This window comes from Anabrus simplex, chromosome 5 (genome assembly GCF_040414725.1).
Source record: "Anabrus simplex isolate iqAnaSimp1 chromosome 5, ASM4041472v1, whole genome shotgun sequence".
Classification (NCBI taxonomy): Eukaryota; Metazoa; Arthropoda; class Insecta; order Orthoptera; family Tettigoniidae; genus Anabrus; species Anabrus simplex.
In genome coordinates, this window is record NC_090269.1 from 301282767 (window position 1) to 301308447 (window position 25681).

Below are 25681 nucleotides of genomic sequence, written 5' to 3' on the forward strand. Positions count from 1 at the left end.
GAATGTAAAGAATTTAGAAATTCTGTAAGGTAATGAACAGCTTCTTCACCATTTACTGCTGTGTATTCTGCTGTATATAATTGAATTGGGCAGTGGATTTGGAGAAATTTGTCTTTGTGAAGTCATTCGACCATGTCCTGTGACATTTGAGAATCCCATTGTTGGTCAGTTTAATTGTTATGTGATAAATGCACTTTTCAAATGCAATGTACTAGATCTATATTCGCTTTCCATCTTGTCACGATGGGTTATCATAGAATTTTTATAGATAACAAAAAATAATTGGATCATATGGATATGGGAAAAGGAATAAAGGGGGTGAGAAACTAGTGGAATTTTGTGAGAGGAATGGAATGATTGTAGGCAACACAAGGTTTTGGAAGAAAAACAGCAGATTATATGATATGGCTGGAATGATAGAAGAATAAAATCAGTAATTATCTTCTGCTGGAAATAAAATCACAGACAGTTGATGGTTGTAACAGCTTTCCCCAGGAGAAGCTTTTGATGGAGATCAAAGAGCTGTGATAGCAAAAATGAGAGTGGAGAAAATAGAAAAATTAAAGAAGATAAGAAATAGTAAAATAAACGTGTGGGAATTAAAAGATAAGAATGTACAGGATGAATTTCTGGAGGGACTGAAACAGCAAATTCCAGTTACTGAAATAGGAAATATAGAAGATGAATAGTCCAACTTCAAAAGGGCATTTGTAGGTGGGCAGAGATTGAGTGTGGTAGAACATCGACGAGAGTGAAAGAAAAGGAGACACCATGGTGGATGAGAAAGTGAGAAAAGCAGTAAAAGAGAAGAAAGCATGGCAAGAATGGAATAAAGATAGGAAGATAGGAAAAGGAAATATTTTGATAATAAAAGAGAATGTAAGAAACTGATAAGAGAAGAAAAGTTGGGAAGAATTTACAAAAAAAAAAAAAGATGGAAACAGATGGAGCTGGCAGTAAAAGAATGCTGTATGGAATTATATGAATTAATAGAAAGAAAGAGTTTATACAAAGCTGATGAAAGAGGAAGGTGGAGAGTGGATAACACATACAGAAGAAATAAAGAGAAGATGGATATATTTATGTTTCAGTATCGATATAAGTGAAGCAAGTCAAAGAAAAACCAGTCGCCCATGCAACATTTTAGCTTACACTGGCTAAACCATTAAAGATACACTTATACTACACTAATACTACACTATAATATGTTCTAAAAAAAGTCCATGATAGCATATGTCTATCTTTAACACATAACCCACTACACCTGTTTTTATGTTAAAGTTTGCAGTTTAAAAAAATTGTCAAATTTAAAAACAACTTTTAAAATTAATTAGTTAATCCTTCATCATCCTCCTCCTTTCCCCTTATCTAGCTCCTGCCAGGTCGGGGCATTTATGGAACTTCTCCACCTTCCTCTCTTCTTCCACCATTCCTCTTCCATCATTTTGTCCCAGTCCAGGTTTCTTCTTCTTGCACTCCTCTTTATTGAATCACTCTATCTTGTTCTTGGTCTTCCTCTTGCTTTCTTTCCCTCAAACTTTATCTCCATGATCTGTTTCGGTATTCTTTCCTCCTTGATCCTCTTTACATGTCCAAACCATCTTAGTTAACTTCTATCAATTCTCTCATTTAGGTTTTCCATTCCAATCTCCTTTCTCACATCTTCATTTCTCATTCTGTCTTTCCTTGTCGTTCCTATCATACTTCTTAGTATTTAATTTTACTGGCTTGAATTCTACTCTTCTCCCCACTTGTCACTGTCCAGTTCTCAGCTGAAGAGGTCAATATGGGTGTATAATATCATTTTGTACATTATCTCTTTACACTTCCTTATTCCAGACAAGGTTTGTTACACTCTGGTAGAATGCATTGCCTAGTTGTACCCTCTTGCTAATCTCCATGTCCAGCCTTGTATTCTGCATTACTGTAATTCACTCCCTAGGCATATGAAACTGTCAACATGACTCCATTGAAGTCTGTCTTCTGTAGAGCTCAAGGAGCAAATTATGTTCCAAGTGTTCATAATATGTGTATCCAGAGAGTGAACATTGCTAAAAAATATGAACATAGATATTCGCTGATCATGTAAATGCAAATAATTACATTTTTTTAACTCTCCCATCGACAGTTACAAACATTTATGCATAGAAATGTAAACAGGCAGATTAGCTCAGATGTACCACATTGACTTCTCAGTTGGACGATAAAGAATCAATTCCTGCAATTATTTTTTTCTAGCATAAAAATAGACTTGAATGTTCTGTACATTTTTTTTTGCCCTTACTGCATGAACTATAACCAGCATTATAGTGTAGGGCTAGCATGTTGGCCTCTTAACTAGAAGCCTGGGTTCAATATCCAGCCAGTCAAGGAATGGAGCAGGGTTCCCTCAGCTTCACAAGGCTAACAGAAGAACTTGCCAATATGAGAGGCACTGGACGCCAGTCAAGAAAGCCCATCTATACAGCTGAGGATGAACATGTGGAACTCCAGTATCTGCAGGCCATCAGGCTGGGCAGCAACAATACACTCTCCTGTTGTGTCATGATTTTGTCTTTTGTTTCTATGTCCATTACTTATTGTGCATTTCATAAAGCTTTATTTTCCTCAACTACAGTACTTGTCATTTTATAAAAATTTACAAATGATGCATTGAATCTTCTCATATACACTGTTTTTAAACTGGATATAACTATAAATATAAGTTATAACTTTTAACATTATAACTAAAGTATTTCACGATATCATAACTTATATGTTTTAATAGGCCTAATTATTTTGCCTCTTATTATAGAATTAGAACTGGAAATTATTTAAAAGGTGCAAAATGGAACTGTAAGTATGCCTAAGGCTGAATTAAGGTTATAAATACTTCTATTTCAACCACTTTGTAACATTGCATGAAAGTATAACACCTGTCAGTGGGTATGAATGTAAAATTATAGCATGGCTCAAGGTTCCTTTGCAGGATTAAACATCGACAACAGCCCTGAAGATGGTTTTCAGTTGCTTCTCATTTCTGACCATGCAAATGTCCATGTGGTGAATTAAGGCTGAGCCTGATAACTTTCCCATCCCACCATTGTCCAAAACCTATCTGTGTTAATATAATGTTAAGAAGGTAGCAAATATAAGAAGGCAAGCAAGCTTGTAGTTCCATGTGAATGTGGATTCATGATTGTAGCAAGGAGATCTCCAGTTTTATATGGAAACCGAACCATAGGTATGTGATGTTTCATTTCAAGAAACTCAAATTTATTTTTTTTCTTTGCTAGGGGTTTTACGTCGCGCCGACACAGATAGGTCTTATGGCGACGATGGAATAGGAAAGGCCTAGGAGTTGGAAGGAAGCGGCCGTGGCCTTAATTAAGGTACAGCCCCAGCATTTGCCTGGTGTGAAAATGGGAAACCACGGAAAACCATTTTCAGGGCTGCCGATAGTGGGATTCGAACCTACTATCTCCCGGATGCAAGCTCACAGCCGTGCGCCTCTACGCGCACGGCCAACTCGCCCGGTAAACTCAAATCTTGGTAATAATTCAGAATGGTCTAATATTAAAATTAGTTTAAGACACACTGACTTGGGAAGTATGTGAATGGAAAGAAGGAAAAATATGGCAAAAGAAAATGTGTTTACTATATATATATTTTTTTACAAGTTGCTTTATGTCGCACCTACACAGATAGGTCTTATGGCGACTATGGAGCAGGAAATGGCTAGGAGTGGGAAGGAAGCAACCATGGCTTTAATTAAGGTAAAACCTCAGCATATGCCTGGTGTGAAAATGAGAAACCATGGAAAACCACCTTCACTGTTGCCGACGGTGGGGTTTGAACCCACTATCTCCTGTATACTGGATACTGGCCGCATTTAAGTGACTGCAGCTATCGAGCTCGGTATGTTTAATGATCTGCAAAGAAGGAATCTTAAATGCTGGCAACAATTTGTTTCATAGTTGGAAATAACAACAACAACAACAACAACAACAACAATTGTTAGTGCTGTCTTCTGGCGTTATTCTGTGTTTTGTACTTGACTATGTGCAGCCATATTTGTACAGTTCAGTTCATGCTGCTCACTTGACCTGTTGAGATATATTCTTTGTGTTAATCTTGTTCTATTCTTGTGTACAATAAACCAGCACTCTAGATTAACAGGCATCATGTTTCATCTCACAATCCACAACCTTATTAACAAGTTATGGGCCCAGGTATCGTGTGTGAGAAAGTGAAATTGTAGAAAGATGCGAAAGTGTGGTTACATTATCTGTAACGTGGCAAGAAATAATGAGAAATGGTGTAGTCTGCAACAATGCACATTGAAACGCTTTCACAAGACAATTATGGTATGTGGAAAATTCACATGAAAGTGTTAGTCATTAAAAATGATGTATGGAGCTACGTGAGTGGTGCGAAAGTGACACCCAAGGTTAATGCAGAGAATGTGGCCACAGTAATGGCGTAGGAATCAGGAGATAGTAAAGTTATGTCAGACATACTTCTGGGAAACTCTTCAACCAAGTTGAAACAACTGAAAGGTTGTATGACGACAAAAGAACTTTGGCAAAAGTTGGGAAGTGTCTACCAGTCCAAAGGCCCTACGAGAAAATTTAACCTGCTGAAACAAATAGTGCTTCAATGCATGAACGAGGGTGACTACATTCGTGATCATTTTCAATGCTGTTGACCAACTCAGTGATATGGAAGTGCTGATAAACGACGACCTTCTGTTGATATTGTTACTCTAGAGTTTACCAGCGAGTTTTGATAATTTTGGTATTGCAATCGAGTCACGTGACAAACTCCCAAGTCCCAAAACATTGCGCATAAAAATAGTTGAGGAAAGTGACAGGCGATCGACTAACCAACAAACATGTGTGCAGAATGCGATGTCAGTGCAGAAACAGAACAATAACAACAGTCAGAACGGTGGTAAACCAGGTAAATTGAATAAGCATGACAGTGACACATTCAGGTGTTTCAAGTGTAAAACGCCAGGTCACAAAGCAGCAAATTGTCAACTGAAATTGAAAAGTGACAAAAACAAAAGCAAGACTGAAAACAGATCACTGTACGCTGCACCAGTTTTGAACGCGTGTCATGAAACAAACGTCTCATTGGTCCATTCGACAGACAAGAAACTGTAGTGTTTGGATAGTTTGGCACATATGGCCAATGACATTGACAGTTTTAAGTGTATTGAATAAAACATTTGTGAAACATTGAACTTGGCAAACTCCATCTCCACGAAAATCAGTGCCAATCGTGTTGGTGGGTTGCACAGTTGATGACACGAGTGAATGAAAAGATCTTCGAGAAGCAGCAAGAAATCATACAGTGCAAGGACTTAAAATTAGTGAAATTAACTCTGTCATCGAATGTGAGATTTGTTTTCAGGGAAAAATGATACGTCAGCCATTTCCTAAATCGTCTCAAAGGAAATTTGCTCCTGGTGAACTCATACACACAGATGTGTGTGGGCGTATGAAGGTCGAATCAAATGATCATGCCAGATACTTTGTTACATTCATCAATGACTCTACACATTGGGGTGAAGTTCGTTTTCTATGAAAGAAGAGCGAAGTACTTGATGAATTCCAGGCCTTCATAACCATGATTGAGATGCAGTTCAACAAGAAGATAAAGTTCCTGCAATCCGATAATGGAACGGAGTATGTCACCAAGCAGTTTGATGACTTATTGAAGAGCTCTGGCATTAAACGACGATTGATGGTCCCAAACAACCCTGAGCAGAACAGGGTAGCCTAGCAGAAAAACCACACCCTAGTTGAAATGACTCACTGTCTACTGATCTGGTCTGGCTTCCCACCTTTGTTCTGGGCAGACAGGAATTACATTAGGAATCGCTGCCCAACAGCTGCATTGGATGGAAGTACTCACTTCGAAGCATGGATGGGAGAAAAAACCAGATGTGGGAAACTTTCAGGAATTTGGTTCATTGGTCTACAGTTTAAATCGAACTAAGCAGATTCCAAGGCCTTCAGAATATTGATCCCTGAGGAACATCGAGTGGACATTTTGCATGCTGTCCAGTTCTTGAAAGAATTTCTAAAAGTGGATGGTCGTCATTATGAAGATATCCACCCAGAGCAGATGACAGACATCGTCGAGACTGTTGACAAGAGACCAGAAGGACATGTGTCGACAGTAGAAACATTTGACGTTGTGGTGAACAAGGATGATTCTATCAGTGTTCAAGATCAGCAAGGTGATATACAACCAAACTTGACTGATTCAGAGGATGAACCAGATTTCTTGGGCTTCGATGTGGATCCACTTCCAGTTGAAGTTGCAACGTCGATGCCTAAGAATCAATCAATATTGATCTGCATTTAGGGTAGTTGCCCAGGTGGCAGATTCCCTATCTGTTGTTTTCCTAGCCTTTTCTTAAATTATTTCAAAGAAATTGGAAATTTATTGAACATCTCCCTTGGTAAGTTATTCCAATCCCTAACTCCCCTTCCTATAAATGAATATTTGCCCCAATTTGTCCTTTTGAATTCCAACTTTATCTTCATATTGTGATCTTTCCTACTTTTAAGATGCCACTCAAACTTATTCGTCTGCTAATGTCATCCCATGCCATCTCTCTGCTGACAGCTCGGAACATACCACTTGTCTCTTACAACATACCACTTAGTCAAGCAGCTCATCTTCTTTCTCCCAATTCTTCCCAGCCCAAACTTTGCAACATTTTTGTAACACTACTCTTTTGTCAGAAATCACCCAGAACAAATCGAGCTGCTTTTCTTTGGATTTTTTCCAGTTCTTGAATCATTCTTGAATCAAGTAAACCTGGTGAGGGTCCCTTACACTGGAACCATACTCTAGTTGGGGTCTTACCAGAGACTTATATGCCCTCTCCTTTACATCCTTACTACAACCTCTAAACACCCTCATACCATGTGCAGAGATCTGTACCCTTTATTTACAATCCCTTTTATGTGATTACCCCAATGAAGATCTTTCCTTATATTAACACCTAGATACTTACAGTGATCTGCAAAAGGAACTTTCTCCCCATCAACGCAATAATTAAAACCAAGAGGACTTATCCTGTTTGTGAAACTCACAACCTGACTTTTAACCCCGGTTATCAACATATCATTGCCTGCAGTCCATCTCACAACATTATCGAGGTCACGTTGTAGTTGCTCACAATCTTGTAACTTATTTATTACTCTATACAGAATAACATCATCTGCAACAAGCCTTACTTCTGATTCCACTTCTTTGCTCATATGATTTATATATATAAGAAAACATAAAGGTCCAATAATACTGCCCTGAGGAATTCCCCTCTTAATTATTACAGGGTCAGATAAAGCTTCGCCTACTCTAATTCTCTGAGTTCTATTTTCTAGAAATATAGCCACCCATTCAGTCACTCTTTTGTCAAGTCCAACTGCACTCATTTTTGCCAGTAGTTTCCCATGATCTACCCTATCAAATGCCTTAGATAGGTCAATCGCGATACAGTACAACTGACCTCCTGAATCCAGGTTATCTGCTATATCTTCCTGGAATCCTACAAGTTGAACTTCAGTGGAATAACCTTTCCTAAACCCAAACTGCCTTCTATCAAACCAATTATTAATTTTGCAAACATGCCTTATATAATCAGAAAGAATGCTTTCCCAAAGCTTACAATGCATGTCAAACTGACTGGCCTCTAATTTTCAGCTTTATGTCTATCACCCTTTCCTTTATACACAGGGGCTACTATAGCAACTCGCCATTCATTTGGTATAGCTCCTTCAAGCAAACAATAATAAAATAAGTACTTCAGATATGGTACTATATCCCAACCCATTGTCTTTAATACATCCCCTGTTATCAATTCCAGCCGCTTTTCTAGTTTTCAACTTTTGTATCTTATCGTAAATGTCATTGTTATCATATGTAAATGTTAATACTTCTTTAGCATTAATCTCCTCCTCTATCTGGACATTATCCTTGTAACCAACAATCTTTATATATTGCTGACTGAATACTTCTGCCTTTTGAAGATCCTCACATACACACTCCCCTTGCTCATTAATCATTCCTAGAATGTCCTTCTTGGAATCTGTTTCTGCCTTAAAATACCTATACATACCCTTCCATTTATCAGTAAAATTTGTATGACTGTTTTCAAGGTTTTCATGGGAAAACCAGGCCGACCAAGGAAGCACCACGCTACTGAAGAGAAAGTTGGAGATCATCCAGATGTCGCGTGCATAGTGGAAGTTCCCATTAAGTCCACTATCTCTGGTCCCGATGAAGAAAAGTGGATGCAGGCAATAGCCGATGAGTTTTCCTTAATACTGATTAATGATACGTGGGACTTGGTGGAGTGTCCAGAGAATTGTTCTAGTGTTGGGAGTTAGATAATATTGAGAAACAAATACGGCGCTGATGGTTCTATAACTAAACGGAAAGTTACGGTTGTCGCGAGGGGATTTTCTCAATGCCCTGGGACAGATTATGGCGAGACCTTTGCTCCCATGGCATGACTCAGTTCCATTCGCCTATGTATGGTCCACGCAGCACAGCGTGGGATTCATGTGCGACAGTTCGATGTCTCTACTTCCTTTCTTAATGGCACTGTTGATGAAGAGATTTGGATGGAGGTTCCGGAGTATACTGAAAGAGTTTTAAAGTACAGTACATCACTGAAAGGATGTATAGCACTGAAGAAGTAATCGACAAGGCCAAAATGGTGTTATCCAAGCTCAGAAAGGAAACAGAGTATGCCACATCAAGAAAGTGCTATGCGGGTTGAAACAGGCTGGACAATGTTGGTACCAGCATTTGGATGAAAAGTTACAGAAATTCGCAGCAAAACCAACCATTGGGGATGTGAGTGACTATGTAATTACTACGGGGGATGTCCCACTGATAATTATCGTTTATGTTGACAATATTATTGTTCTATGTGAGAATCCTAGAAGAATCAATGACCTCTACAGATTCTTGAAGAATTCTTTCAAGATGAATGATTTGGGTGACATATCATACTGTTTGGGAATTTAATTCAATTGCACTGATTCAAAAATCACCATGAGTCAATGAGGATACATGTTGGACATACTTGAACACTTTAGAATGTCATCATGTTGCCCAGTCTTCATGCCATTTGATCCTAGTATGAAGCCATCAAAGACAGACACTTGAACTATGGAGAACAGAGAGAAATAGCCATACCATGAGCTCATTGGTGCACTCATGTACCTGTCTGTTGGGACACATCCTGACATATCTCATGCAACCAGTGTTCTAAGTCAATTCACTAATGGTTTTGGTGCCAGCCATTGGAAGGCTGTGAAATGTATGCTACGTTACCTCAAGGGGACATTGGACTTAGGCATCACCTTCACAGAGATAGGGGGCAGTCCAGCTGGTTATGTTGACACTGACTGGGCTGCCTGCATTGACGACAGGAGATCTTACACTGGATACACCTTCACAATGAGTGGAGGTCCTGTTTCCTGGAAGTCAAGAAATTAGCGCACAGTTGCTCTTTCATCTACAGAGTCTGAGTACATGGCTCTCAGCGATGCCTCCAAAGAGGCAATACACCTATGACGTTTGTCTGAGGAGATTAGCAAGTGCCTACTGCCAGCTGTCAATCTGTGCATTGACAATCAAGGAGCACAGAAATTGGCCAAGAAGCCTGTGTTCGACTCGCACACAAAGTATATTGATGTGCATAATAATTTTGTGAGGCAAGCTCTGCCTGTGGAGGAAATCAACTTGAAGTACCTTTCGACAGAAGAGATGCTGGCTGATGTGCTCACAAAAGGACAACTGAAAGTCAAGCACTGGAAGTGTTTGAACATCCTCAGTCTCAAGAAGTGAACTATTTGGGTGATCATCACTTTGAGAGGGGGTGTTATGTATGATTCAAATTGAGCCACCCTCTAGTGCTGCCTTCTGGTGTTATTCAGTGTTTTGTCCTTGATTATGTGCAGCCACATTTATACAGTTCAGTTTGTGCTGCTCAGTTGACCTGTTGAGATATATTCTTTGTGTTAGCCTTGTTCTATTCTTGTATACAATAAACCCGCACTCTAGATTAACAGGTGTCGTGTTTCACCTCACAATCCACAAATTTATTAATAAAAACAACAACAATGACTAATGACTTTTAAAAATATCAAGTGCAGTGACCGAGGATATAAAAACTGATACAATACCTCAAAACTTGGCTCACTTACTTATAGATCTTTGGGCAGGACCTTAGGCCTACCGTAAATCTCTCACTTTGCTAACACCTCATAACTACGGTATTTTGCTGAATCATTTACTGTAAAAAATCTGGTGCCTCTACTTAGGAAACTTAAAAGTGAACATACATCCTGAGAAGATTCAGTAAATCATTCATAAAAACATTTCTAAAGCTTCTAATCTAATAAGAGAAAGTAAAATATTACTCCTGCTCACTAGGAAGGGGAATATGAAAGACTGCAAGAACTATTGAGCTGTAGCCCATTGGAAATAAACAAGTATTTTGGAAAATACATGAAGCACTAATACCTATGTCATAATGGAAATAGTAATAGAATGACAGAGGACAAGAGAATGTAACATACATACCCACATAACATTCATCAATTTCATGGAAAGCTTGACCAAGTTAACTGAACAAATATTTTTTGAATAAGAACATCTTTCAACAAATCACAAATAATACTGTATATACAACTCCAACCTTTTTGTACAGACAAATTTCAAGTAGCTAGATGCCATATTACTTGCTAATGACTTAGCATTGATAGCAACTTTGGAAGAAGGTTTACAAAGATTTGCGATCAATATTCAGAATGTAGCTACAAAATTTATCATAAGCTAAAGGAGCCAAAATTACGACCTCTGGATGAGAAATATGTTTAAGAGAAAGTAGAGAACAGTTTAGTGAATTCCTTTATGTGCAGTACAATCTATATTATCAGAAAGAAGGAGACAAATCTGCCAAAGTAAAACAAAAGCAGGAGGGGTGCCAAACTATACAATTAAATCATCACCTGTATAAAATGCACTCTTTTGCGGTCATATATGGTAAAATCTTTCAACAAGTCACAAATAATACTGTATATACAACTCCAACCTTTTTATACGGATTAGGTAAGCAGGAAAATAATAAGTTATAGCAATGTAATACAGTTATCTCCAGAATAACAGTGTGCAAAATGAAATACCATGTACTGAACAGCAAGCATTAGTAAATGGGACCATAAAAAAATTGGGTTTGCTGAAAACTATATAATTACTTTTGAAGAACACATACTGAATCGCCACGCTATACAAATATTACATGTTCTACCACACTAAAATAATTTAATTTAGTTGGAGTGAACACGGTGGCTTATTCTTCATTTGCTGCTCTTGGTGTGAGTTAAATGTCTGTTTCTGTTGTTTTTTGTAAACTCTGACGATGATCACTTTGTGAAATGTAACTCCTAGCTCCTATAATCATTCTACTGTTCAGAGGCTGATGTATTTTGCTCCATTCAAAAGTAAACTTTCCATTATTCTCATGTGGATAAGGTTTCCCACTAGCAGTTAACATTGAGAATGTATAATAGAGGTTGTGGGACATTTGCAGTGATATCAGTCACATAATATTTTACTTATCTCGAAGTAGAATGGTTTACTTTTTAGTGTTCATTAGTAATTACAGAATACCTATATTTTATTATTTGTAGGAACTGTATTCTATTATTTTCTTCATTGTCATTATTTTTCATCTGTGGATCAATGGTAGAGTGTCAGTCACCAGATCCCAAGATTGCAGGTTGAAACCCGACACAGGTAGTCAGAATTTTGAAGGATGGGAGAAAAACCATTCAACACTCCATGTCGTACGTCGTTGGCAAGTAGGATATCTCTGGTGAGATTTTGATGCTTATCCGACAAAATCTATAACTGTTACGTTCTTCAGTCTGTTGAAACTAATTTGTGATTGAATAAACTACAGAAAGTGCCTGAGAAATAAGGCATTTTATACCAGATTATATCTAAGGGAAACAATTTAATTAAAAATAGAATTATTTTTCAGGTATAGTTTGTCGTTGGTGTTCTTTTTTGCAGATTTTTTCTTTCTTTATTAATCCAATTACCGTCCAGGGCTGATTTTTCCCTAGGACTCAGCAAGGGATCCCACCTCTATCTCCTCAAGGGCAGTGTCCTAGAACATGAGACTTTGGGTTGTGGGATACAACTAGGGAGAAGGACCAGTACCTCTCCCAGGCAGCCTCACCAGCTATGCTGAACAGGGCCCTTATAGGAGGATGGAAAGATTGGAAGTGATAGACAAAGAAGAGAGAAGTGGCCATGGCTTTAAGTTAGATACCACCGTGGTATTTGCTTGAAGGAGAAGTGGGAAACTACAGAAAACCACTTTGAGGATGACTGAGGAGGGAATCGAACCCCCCTCTACTCAGCTTACCTCCTGAGGTTTAGTGGACCCTGTTCCAGCACTTGTACCACTTTTCAAATTTCGTGGCAGATCTGGGAATTGAACCTGGGCCTCCAGTGATGGCAGCTAATCACACTAACCACTACACCACAGAGCACAGAGGCGGATAATAATATTATTATTATTATTATTATTATTATTATTATTATTATTATTATTATTATTATTATTATTATTATTATTATTATTAACCCACCTGGTGGCCATGATCTTTAATGCATCAAGTCTATATGGTCTGACACCATAAAAATTTGCTATGAAGATCATTTCACTTCATACCTGACCCTATGGAGAAACAGGACAAGGGTTGGATGTACGCGTATTTGCAATGTCGGGAATTCAAATTACAGCTGTCTTTGTAAGAATATAGCAATGATGTCACTCAGCTATTATAACCGTAGGTAGCAAACAACAACAACAGCAGCAATTGTTGCTGTTATAGAACTGTCTTCCATTACAATGCCCTTCACAGTGATCACCAGTAGAAGGACTCTATCTTTGTTTTAGCCTGTGTTCTTTGTTCCACTTTTACAAACTCCCATTTCCTTAAAATAATTCTCTCTCTCTCTGTTTACTGTAATTTCTTCTCTCTCCAGGTACAGGAACCATTTCCAGAGATGAACTACGTGAGTTCTACTCTTCCTTCCTCGGTTTTGACACACAGACTGTTGGAGAGACTTTGGATTTGGCATATAACAACATGACTGCAGTAAGTTGAATATCTTATCTACCATTAGGCCTACTGTGAGATAACCCTATCATTTCTAATGCTGGTCATCTAAAAGAATCAATATAGTAACTTTTGATATGCAAGATGACACACTAATGTCCATACTAGTGATGGGCAGTCTGAGATGGGGTCTTGAGATTTCTTGAGTCTAGCACAAGCACCTGTTTCTCGTGAAAAATGTTGAGAGATCTCAAGAGTGTTGTTATTTTAACCATTTTGGTTTGACTTGTTAATGGTCTGTATTGACTTAAATCAATCCACCACTGATAACACTGTTAAATATATAATTCTGCCTTGTCAGTACTATTAAAAGTTGTTTGTTGACATAACTAAATGCTGTACATGTTTCAAGAACCTTGATCATTCTCTTCGACAGCGGCCAATTAAACCACCAAATACATCTGGGACTTGATCTATCACTACCTCATAATATATAAGTTATGTTTTGAATATAAGAAAGTCATCTATATAAAATACTAGCTGATGTACCCGTGCTTCACTACGGGATTCTCAGAAAGACTGACTTGGTGGCTTTCCTAACTGAATTCAACATAGGTCATTACAAAAAATCAGCAGGAATGTAGCGATTGAAAGCAATGTTATCATATAAAATACTCGATCAAATGAAAAACCGCACACTTTCAACGAACAGTACTACGGTGCCGATCTAAGAGTCCAAAGTTCCAGAGCTGGAATAACCAGGTCGCAGACTGCCGTCAACACTCCTCTGTCATTATTCCATTAAATATGCACACTACTCATTCCAATCAGTGCCTCAGAGTAGGGACTGAATAGCTCGAATACTATGATGAACCAGTGTGTTACGTACCAGATATATCAGAAAATGTATGAACCAGGGGAATGGCATGCAAAAGAAGAAAGTTATCTTACTCCCCAGCTACTTCCCACCAATATACAGGCAGGCTGTTACAGTCGGTACGACCAGGCGAGTTGCCCGTGTGGTAAGATTCATTTCAAATTCTGAGCAATGCACAGGCAAAACACTTATTTTATATATAGATTACATTTCAGGCCTTCCCCTAAACTACTATTTCACTCAGTGCGAATAACATTATTGATAGCCTAGATTATAGCGACCTATTCCCCGACTTTGCATACCAATTTTCATGAAGATACGACCACTAATAAAATAAATATTTGAAAATTAAATTTTAGGCCTTCCCCTAAACTACCATTTTTCTCAGCGTGAATAGCCTATATTGTAGCGAATTATTTCCCATCTTTGTCTAGCAATTTTCATTAAGACACGACCACTAATAACATAAATATTTGAGAATTAAATTTCAGGCCTTCCCCTAAACTACCATTTCACTCAGCGTGGTTAAAATAATTTATAGCCTAGATTGTAGCGGTTCATCACCCGAATTTACATTCCGATTGTCATTAAATTCTCTTCAGCTCTTTTCTCGTGATGCATGTACATACACACAGACAGACAGACAGACAGACAGACAGACAGACAGACAGACAGACAGATAGACAGACAGACAGAAATTACGGAAAAGTAAAAAATGCATTTTCTTGTTACTGTGGACATGACCGATACAGAAATACTATTATTTTCAAATTCTGAGCAATGTACAGACAAAACTCTTATTTTATGTATATAGATTTAAAATTCCTTATATCAATTGCTTCAAAACCAAAATATTACATTTGTCAAACAAACAAAAATAAGTTAAAACCATCTAATATTCAATCTTCTACATAAATTACAGTTGAAATATCAGACTTGTCAAACAAATAAAACATTAAAAATGACTTAAAAACCAAATTATCATTAAATAAGCATCTCTCTTTTTTTAAAATACTAATAATATCACTAAAACTAAAGTCTGCATCTGCAATAATAAATTTGTTATGCTCCTTATGTTGAACAACTCAGAAACAACCGGTCTCTTTCTGGTCAGTTTGCTTTTGCTTTATATTTTTTATAAAATAAAAATAAAAGCAAATCTTATATGCCAGACCCAAGAATATTTTTTCATAAGTTTAAGCTGAAACTAATATATAATAATTTCGTGTGGCTATTTCTAGCCGAGTGCAGCCCTTGTAAGGCAGACCCTCCGATGAGGGTGGGCGGCATCTGCCTTGTGTGGGGAACTGCGTGTTATTGTGGTGGAGGATAGTGTTATGTATGGTGTGTGAGTTGCAGGGATGTTGGTGACAGCACAAACACCCAGCCCCCGGGCCATTGGAATTAACCAATGAAGGTTAAAATCCCCGACCCGGCCGGGAATCGAACCCGGGACCCTCTGAACCGAAGGCCAGTACGCTGACCATTCAGCCAACGAGCCGGACAGCTGAAACTGATAAGACTTACTGAGTGGGCTGCTTGTATATTTATAAATACATAAGACTGACCTTGAGCTCTGATTGAATTTCTTTTGAAAACATGTAATAATAATAATAATAATAATAATAATAATAATAATAATAATAATAATAATAATAATAATAATAATGATGATGATGATGATGATGATGAAAACCTACAACCTGTTTTCCAGTCAATGACCGGGTCACAGAATGAATGGAGCCCCTATCTTGCGGCGAGGATAGGAACTGTGCTGGCTGCCGAAGCCTGTCACACTCCTCTGGGGCAATGATTAATGACTGACAGATGAAATGAAATGATAATCGAGTGTGTTGCTTGAATGAAAGATGACAGGGAAAACTGGAGTATCCAGAGAAAAACCTGTCCCAGCTTCACTTTTTTCAGCACAAATCTCACCTGGAGTGACCGGGATTTGAACCACGGAACCCAGTGTTGAGAGGCCGACGTGCTGCCGTCTGAGCCACGGAGGGTATTATTATTATTATGATGATGATGATGATGATGATGATGATGATAACAACACAACAACAACAATTGTACCCGTGCATTTAAAACTAAGCACCTTGTAGAAGGCCATCTAGATCAGGAAATCTGAAACTTATTTTTGAAATAGTGTGAATATTTTTCGACAGATGTCGCTACTATCAACTTATGTCGCGCCCTTTGGGGTGAAGATGAACTATTAAAATTCAAGATAAATTTTGTGTGTTAAGATTTCCTAAACTGGAATATTTAGTGTTTGTTTTCGATGTTCAAAAGTTAACAACACTTCTATCTCTTCCTGCCAACTTAAGGCGTTGGCCAATGAAAAATTTTGTACATTTATTTATCTACCAATCAAAATTTTCTGACATTTATTAAATTAACCAATAAGAATTGGGGGTGTGTCAGGGCCTTGGCTCAGAGTTTTCTGGAACTTTCCTCTCCTCTATAAAAGCTGAGGGCTGGTGAGCCATGCTGTCTTTTGTGATTGCACCAGTCTAGAGTGTGTTCGTAACAGAGGAGGGGGCTGCCTCATCCATCTTCGGGAGGTCCACCAGCTCAAGGTAATGGCAGATTCTGATTAACATGTGATAGTCTTTCAAAGCTAGCTCGAGGGGAAGGTTTCACATATTTAGTAATGTAACTTTTATATTGTCAAAAGTAAATTTCAAACAAGTCGAAAGAATTTAACCAAAATCAGGGAATAAAGAATGTGGAACCCTTTTGTATTCCCTCTCAACTTAATATTGAGGTGACTATAATTTAAAATCTTTTTTATTTTTTGCTAGTGGCTTTACATCGCACCGACGCAGATAGGTCTTATGGCAATGATGGGATAGGAAAGGCCTAGGAGTTAGAAGGAAGCGGCCGTGGCCTTAATTAAGGTACAGCCCCAGCATTTGCCTGGTGTGAAAATGGGAAACTACGGAAAACCATCTTCAGGGCTGCCGACAGTGGGATTCGAACCTACTATCTCCTGGATGCAAGCTCACAGCCGCCGCGCCCCTAACCGCACGGCCAACTCGCCTGGTTAAAATCTACGAGGGCTATTTTTTTTTCAAGGTCCGATTGGTCACGAAATGAAACAGCAGTACAAATTTGACACTTTTCTATTAGTAACACTTACTGATACATCACAGCTATTTTTCAACATAGTCGCCTCGCAGATTGAGACATTTGTCGTAGCGTGGTACCAACTTGTCAATGCCCTCTTGATAGAACGTCGCCGCCTGCGCCTGTAACCATCTTTGTACGCCAGTCTGCAGCGCCTCGTCGGTGTCAAAACGCTGTCCTCCTAGCCAGCGTTCGCTTGAATTTCTTTGGCTTACTCGGGGAGTGCGAATGCATCCTCTGTTTGGATTGCTCTTTTGTTTCTTCCGTTTCAAAATGAACCCATGTCTCGTCCCCTGTGACAATTTTGTTCAAAAAATTCGGTCCTTCATCATGGTAGCGTTGGAGAAACGCTAAAGCGGCGCCCATTCGCTGTGTTTTGTGACGGTCAGACAGCATCTTCGGAACCCATCTCGCACAAAGTTTGCGGTACTGAAGTGTCTCACTCACAATTGTGTAGAGAGCTGACCTGGAAATTTCAGGAAACGAAGCACTCAACACAGAAATTGTGAACCGACGATTTTCTCGAATTGCCTGATCCACACGCTGAACAAGATCATCGGTTGACACACGCTTCCTTCCCTGGCCGCCTGCATCAGGGACGTCTGTACGCCCTGCTGTAAAGTTCCTGCACCATTGTCGCACTTTGCTGTCGCTCATGCACGTTTCACCATACACACGACTTATTCGGCGATGAATTTCGGCTGCAATGCAACCCTCAGCTTGAAGAAATCGAATTACACCGCGCACTTCACACTTGGCGGGCGAAGCGATCGTTATAGCCATGTTTACGAGCGCGCTGCACATTCACTACTGACGGGACTGAGGTGAGGCGCACAACGGTCATTTCAGAGACGTTGCGCAACACATCTGTGCAGCGGTTCATCATATATTCGCGGGCGTTTGACTGTCGCGACCGATCGGACCTTGAAAAAAAAAATAGCCCTCGTATCTAGTAATTTCTGTAAGTTAAACATTTTTCTCCATCTAGTCACCTCCACAGTATAGGCTTCACCTCTCTAATATTGGGCCATAAGCCCAAATAGGGTTTTATGTATTTCTTATAAATTTCAAGGAGTGCAAGTGTTTGCCTCCTTACCATTTTGATTTTTGGCCAGTAAATTTAACCTTTCGTATTTACCGAAGACCATGTAGAATGGGTATTTCTTACCCCTGTTAACCTCTATTCCATTCATTTCATGTTAAAGATCAGACTGTTAAGACAGTGAGTACTGGTAAGGTTGTTAAATGTAGGTTGTGCCTTTGACAGGCCTGGAAAGTGTAAATCTGTAGAGCAAAAATGCTCTTCCACTGATGCCAAAATAGGGAGATCCGTCTCCTTGACTGTTGATTGAAAGGAGCAGTAGTGCTCAGGTAAAATTTGTAATTAAGGAGCTTCAAGGTCATATTGTTAATTTATTGTTATCTGATTATTCTAGATTGTCTTCCGAGCTCAGGTGCTGAATTTGTACCTGATTTTGTTATTTTATTGACAAAGTATAAAATTTGAAAAGAAATACAAAAGATATAAGGAAGAAATATAACTCCAATTGTAAAGTTTTAAATTAATCATCTGACTTTTTTAGTATCCACCCATTCATGCCCACACCTTCTTTCACCTCTGGAAACTACAATATTTCTGTAACAGTAATAATAGTAATAATTTGGTACTTAACACAAGAATAATATAAACCTTCAGCATAGGGACCCAGTGACCTTTAGAAAAGAAATAGTTTCATTCCATTGTTTTCATCCATTGAACATCTATGTTATGTTACAGGTCAGCTACTTGTGCATAAATTACTTTTACATTGTAAAATCAAATAGTTCATGGTACATTGTTGCTCATTCTATTAACTAGTTCCTAACATTTGGAAAAACCTCTGTAATAGTGTAATGGTTAGGACTATTAGCTGCCATTCTTGGACAACTGCGTTCAATTCCCAGCCTTGACAGAGATTTACATTGGCAGGGAAGCTGATACCTGGTTGAAAATATATGGTACATGCTGCTTACTTCCTATGGAGGTGTTCCTTGAAAGAGAGAAATGTGAGGACACAAATGTCTTTGCTTTATTTGGGGTAAGAAGGAAAGAATGCTAAGAAAATGCACTGTACAGGTACCTTTTTGAATGTTTACTTTTAAGATTTGTATTACCTCTTAATTACGTAACAAGTGAATTTTTGTAGATTTCTTTATTGTGAAATTGAAATTGCAGGTTTGCCTATAGTTGCTGTCATTTTTAATCGTTTAGCTTCACCGATATCTTTACGTAAAGATACAGCTCCTTAACTGTGTCAATCCACTAAGTACAGAATGTATTGCGGTCTAAGGTAAGCCTTCCTTTGAAATATTGGAGTGACCTTTTAGTGGTTTGATTTTAGGATTACTCAAAGCTGACTGAACTTAGAGAGACCTATCAGTGCCTGATAATCCACACGCAGGTAATTCCAGAGAGAATAAAACAAAAATGAAGTAAATCATTCCAGTAGAACGAACGGGCAGATAGACTGGACAAAGCCGTTTTTAGTAAACTTTTAAAATATTTAGATCCTAAATTTAGTAATCAGTGCGTGCCGTGAACATGGTCACTAATGAGCAGTACCAGGCCGCGATTGGGAAATGGCAGGTGAGGCAGAGGAAGGAGGCCAAGAATGGACTGGTGATAAGAAGAGGTAAAAATGGGTGAAGCGGTGCTGGTAGCGACAGTGATAGCTGTGCTTCTGGTTATTGGCGGGGGAGTGGGGGGGTGGGGGGTGGAATTAAACCCAGGCCCAAATATCAGTGGAAAATTCAACATGGAGGATTTGGCAGCACTTAAGGTGATAGTGAGGGAAGTGATACAAGAAAATTGTCAATGGGATAAGGTACAAGAAATAAAGGACATGATGGAAGAGCAGAGAAAGGAGATAGGGAACATGAAGAAATGGTTAGAAACGAAGACTGAGGAATCGAACAAGAGAGCGGGCAACAATGAGAAGGAAATAGAGTTATTAAGAGGGAAAGTGAAACATCTAGAAGAGATGATGATGATGAAAAAAGCAGAGGGGTACAGGCAGGAGAGAATGAAGAAAGCCATATTTATATATGGTGTGGAAGAAGGTGAGAGGGAAAGCAAGAGTGATCTAATCTCTAAGGTGGTAGAGGTCATACGGGATAGGATAAAGATAAATTTCAGTGAAGTGGACAGAGACGATATGCAGAGAGTGGGCAAAACTAAAGGACGGAGACCACTTTGGGCAAAAATTTTCTCTACCCTAATGGCAGAAATTGTGATAAGAAATGGTAACAATTTACAGGGCCAGAAAGTAGGGGTGAAAAGAGAGATGGGAAAAGAAGGCGGTGAAAATATGAAGATTGTGAAGAGACATCTGTGGAGAGCGAGACAGCAGGGGATAAAAGCCCGAATAAGAGGTCAGAGACTAGTGGTGATGAATGGAAGATGGGTTAGAGAGCACTCAGTGGCAAAGCTTTTTTAATTTAATTTTGTGTGGCTATTTCTAGCCGAGTGCAGCCCTTGTAAGGCAGACCCTCTGATGAGGGTGGGCGACATCTGACGTGTAGGTAACTGCGTGTTATTGTGGTGGAGGATAGTGTTATGTGTGGTGTGTGAGTTGCAGGGATGTTGGGGACAGCACAAACACCCAGCCCCCGGGCCATTGGAATTAACCAATGAAGGTTAAAATCCCCGACCCACCCGGGACCCTCTGAACTGAAGGCCAGTACGCTGACCATTCAGCCAATGAGTCGGACAGTGGCGAAGCTGAAAGAGATGGACAAACACATCAATTCCGAGGAGAGGAGTGATGGCAGTGCAAGATGGAAAGAAGAAGAAACAACTAGGGGTGGAGCGGAGGAAGGAGAGGAGGTCAACCCAGGTGGAATTGGACAAAGCCATGTGGATACAGAAGAACAGAGCAGTGAAGGGGTGAGTGAGGGTGAGCAGCAAGAACTGGCGGGAGCAGAGTGCAGTGTTTTAGAGAGCAAGAAAGGACATGAGAAGAATGATTGACAGGAAGGTAAAGCTGTTATGAGCAGAGGAAGGAGTCTAAAATACTTGTGGGGTAAAGTATGTAAGGGGTTGGAGGATACGGAGGGCATGGAATGGCAAAGGATGTTAAAAAATGGAGGAATAGAGATAGGGGATGAGGGGGCAAGAACTACAAGGAGTAAGAATAGGGGAGGAAACTTAGACGGGTGGGAGGGAAAGTAATAACTATATTGGAAAATAGGATGTTTGAATATTGAGGGACTAATAAGCAAACTAGGAAATGAAAAGGTTAGGGAAGTAGTAGAAAGTTTCGACGTTGTGGCACTCTTGGAGACGTGGCTGAAAATAGGGAAAGAGATTTGATGGAAGGGGTTTGTGATTAAATATAAATATAGAAGAAAGGAGAGGACTAAGGGACGTGCCCCAGGGGGAATGGTAGTACTAATTAGGGAAGAAATTAGTGAACTAATAGAGGATATTGAGGCTGATATGAAAGAAACTATATGGATGAGATTTAACATGGGATGGGTAGAGGGAAGGATGAAGAAAATAAATAAATCTAGTGTTATATATAGCCATCCTATGAGTTCTGCATATACAAATAAGCATCTTTTTAAGAACTATTGGTGGATATTAGTATGATAAAAGAGAAGTTTGCAGAAGAAGAGGACATGTTGCTATTTGGAGATTGGAAGGCAAGAATAGGGGAACAGAGCCCAGTATATAGTAGGGAAGAAGGGAGATGTATGTTGAAAAGTAGAAGAAGTGAGGATAAAATGATAAACAGCTATGGGGAGAAGCTTTTAGAGATGTGCACAGCGGGAAAGTTATATATTCTGAATGGATGAATGGAGTGTGACAGCACGGGGAAATTGACCTATGTTACAGAGCAGGGAGGTAGTGTGATAGATATAGTTTTTAGCTCGGAAGGGATGTTAGAGGACATTCTAAGGAGGATGGAAGTAGGAGACTGGATTAAATCACACCATTTTCCAGTGTGGGTTCTGTTAAAAAGGGGGGAGGAGAAGCATAAAAGGAAAGTAATTAAGATGAAGGATGAACTAGGAAGGGGGTATAATAAGTACAAATGGACAGAGAAAATGGAGCAGGATTGGGATATGGTAGCAAAAGAGGAATTACAATAATTACTGGAGTATGGATGGGGAAGGAGCGTTAGAGGAGAATAATATTGACAAAGCCTTGGAATTGCTGCTACATCCAATAAAGGTGATAGCTCAGACAGAAAAAGGCAGAAGGAGAAAGAAGAAAGAGGGTGAAGAATGGTTTAATAAAGAGTGTGAAGGAATGTGGAAGGGGGTGCTAGAAGCGTTAGGAGAGTATAGTAAAAAAAGGTGGGAGGGCAGAAAGAGAGGTCTTCTGTAAGTTAAGGAAAGATTATAAAAATAAAATTTGTGAGGCATAAAAGGGATGGTTGGAGGAACAGACTAAAGCCATAAATAAAGAATGTAAGTTCAACAGCATTGAAAAAGTGTGGGAAAGGATTAACAGAATAATTAAGGGTGGAAGGAGCCTAGAGAAAACGAGCATTGAGGAGGTGCAGTGGGTGAACTATTTTAGTGAATTACTTGGGTGGAAGGGGGAGATATGGTCAAGTGAGACGGCGGAAGAAGTAATTTGGGGGAATAGAAGAGTGGCAGTTTACGAACTAGACAAGGAAATTACAAGGGAAGAAACCTTGGGAGTGACAAGAAGAATCAGGGGCAGGGCAGCGGGCGGTTGCAATGGGACCAATAATAAGTTTTGGAAAGAAATTAGCAAAAATGGGACAATGATAGAGGGCATAGTGAAACTATTTAATAAGATTTATGATGAGGGAGAGTACCCTAAGGAGTGGGAAACAGGAGTTGTATGTCCTAAATATAAGGGAAAGGGTAGCAAAAACAGTATGGATAATTATAGGGGAATATCTCTGTTAGATTCCTTAAGTAAAATTTACACAGGGGTGCTGGTGAACAGGTTAAGTGAATGGGCTGAAAGAAATGAGGTATTGTCAGATTACCAGGGGGTGTTTAGGAAAAGGAAAAGAACAGTGGACAATATAATGATAGTGAAGACGGTTTTGGAGAGGTACATGAGCCTATAAAGAGGTAAGGTGTATGTAGCGGCACTTGACTTTGACAAAGCGTTTGATAAGGTGAATAGAGGGGCTCTATAAAGAAATTGGGTAGGTTGGGGGTTTCGGAAAAGATGATAAGGGCAGTGGAAGCAATATATAGGAAGGTCAGGTGCTGTGTAAAAATCGGAGACGATAGGTTGAGCAGACCCTTAGAGTCTAAGGTGGATTTAAAGCAAGGGTGTAAATTTTTGCCAATATTGTTTATTTTATTTATTAACGCTATCTTGGATGGGCACGTGGGTGAACAACTGGGCCGTGCCGGTGATTAATGGGTTGGAGACACAAGGATTGATTTTTGCTGATGATGTGGTATTGATGACGCTAACTTCAGGAGGGATGGAGAAGAGCTTAAATGCAATGTTGGATTTTGCAAAGAAATGGGCCTTGAAAATGAATGGGAATAAATCTAAAATGCTAGTCGCCCAGGCTTACAAAGGAAGGAAGGAGGATGGGAAATGGGTTGTTCAGGGAGAAAGGTTGGAACAAGTAAGTAAGTTGGAATATTTAGGAGTCATTATTAACAGTAAAGGAACTTGGAATGATCACATTAGAAGATCGAGAAGCAAAGGGATGGCCACCCTAGCATCAGTCAAAAACTTGCTGGGTAAATTTCCGGGTATCAGTTATAAAACTTCGAGGTTAGTTTTAAGAATGGTGGTTTTTGGTAGCGTAATGTATGGTGCAGAAGTATGGGGGTTGGATGAAAAAAGAGTGGAATTAAGACGAATCATTAGTAATTTTGGTAAGTCGGTGATGTGGTTCCCCCAGTGCACAGCTAATGCAGGGGTGGAATTAATGTGAGGGGAAGATTTTGAATTTGAGTGTGTGAAAAGAGTAGTGAGATATTTGAAGAGACAAGAGGGTGGCAGGGTGTTACAAGCCACGTATGAACAACAAAGGAAGAGCATGTATAAGGGATGCTTAGGGTACACGTGGGAGGAGATGTGGATGAAGTCAGAAGCCAGAGAACTGAAGGTGCTTTCGAGGAGGATTAGGGATATACATAGGCAGAATTTATCGGAAGAAAGTAGATTAAGAAGTTCTCTTAGTGTTTTTAATAAAGTAGAGGAAGTAAGGGGGATAAATATTAGATACATTGCTAGGTTAAACAGGGGTGGGTTGGTATGGTGGCTGATGGGACTACATAAGAATAAGGGTTGGTTAAAAGGTAAAGATAAGACAGTATGTATACTATGTGGGGCAGTGAACGACAATTTTCACTTATTAGGTAATTGTAGAGAAACGAGTAAGTTACAAAATAGTTCGTTGAGTGCCAAACATCAGAAACTATTAGGAAAAGGGGATGAGCAGATTATTATAAGGTGAATTATCAAGGAATGGGAAGACAGAAGTGAGCTGAACATGTATCTATGTGCGGTAAAAAATTCCTGTGAGAGAAAGATGAAAGAGGGAGAGTCATAATGGTTTAGGTGTATGTGTAAGAGATGTAAAGTGAGAGGAGTGAATAAGGAGGCAGAATTGGAGTGGAGTTGGAGCCTTATTTTTTTTTGGTAAGAATGAAGGAGGTTATGAGTTTGGAGATGTATGGTGGTTGGTGTTTGTATGATGAAATGGTTGGTAGTAGGTGGAATGGAGGTTTGTACAGTGAATTCAAAGAAGATGAAGTAGAGAATAGAGGGGATGACAAAGTGATAACAAAGAGCATTGAGTTGGTGAGTTAGTGGAGTAGGTGAATGATATGGTATGTTGGAAATGTAGAGGCCTTACTGATTGCGATATTGCAAGATAGTATGCAATTGAGGAGTTTGATGGAATAAGGGTGTAAGTCAGAAAAGTGCATTCCTGGTAAATGTGAGTTTAATGTTTGAATGTGTATTATCTTATTAAATACAATAAATGACCCCTTAACTTGTAATGGTGAGGTAGAAAATACTTTTAATATGACACATCATTGCTTACAACTGATGATAATCATTTAATTTATGATACATGTGCCAAAATACGAGGAACGGTTTATGCCCTTTTTCCATCAAACCGAGAAAGTCATAACAAATAATGCAATATTAGTTGAAATTTTGCTTTTAATTTTTAAATAAAGTACCATCTGAACTAGAAATTACTTAAGTATAATAAAATACATAATATACATAATACATCATATCACATAATATATCACACTAAAAAATTTGCACACGATTTTTCCCCCAGAACACATCAGTTTATTCCTCTTTTTTATTTCCACTCCAGGGCATATACCTCAGAGTCATCAGAATCAGATGCTTCATTAGTCTTTACATTCTCCAAAAGTTCTTCATACCAGGCTTTCACTTTATTAGGAAGAAAGTGCAACAGGTCCTGAATGTCTTTCAACTTTGCTGCAGCTACAGCTGGTTTCTTAATTGGTCCAAGGAAAGATATGTCTCTAGGCA

At 39.0% G+C, this 25681-nt stretch overlaps 1 protein-coding gene across 1 annotated transcript in view; it reads left to right on the forward strand.

Moving 5' to 3' along the window:
- Positions 1 to 25681, forward strand: part of LOC136874853 (uncharacterized) — a 189243-nt gene that overhangs the window by 150901 nt on the left and 12661 nt on the right. The window contains exon 5 of the mRNA XM_067148533.2: positions 13078 to 13190. Coding sequence (XP_067004634.2) covers positions 13078 to 13190 — 113 coding nt within the window. The remainder of the gene's footprint in view (positions 1 to 13077; positions 13191 to 25681) is intronic.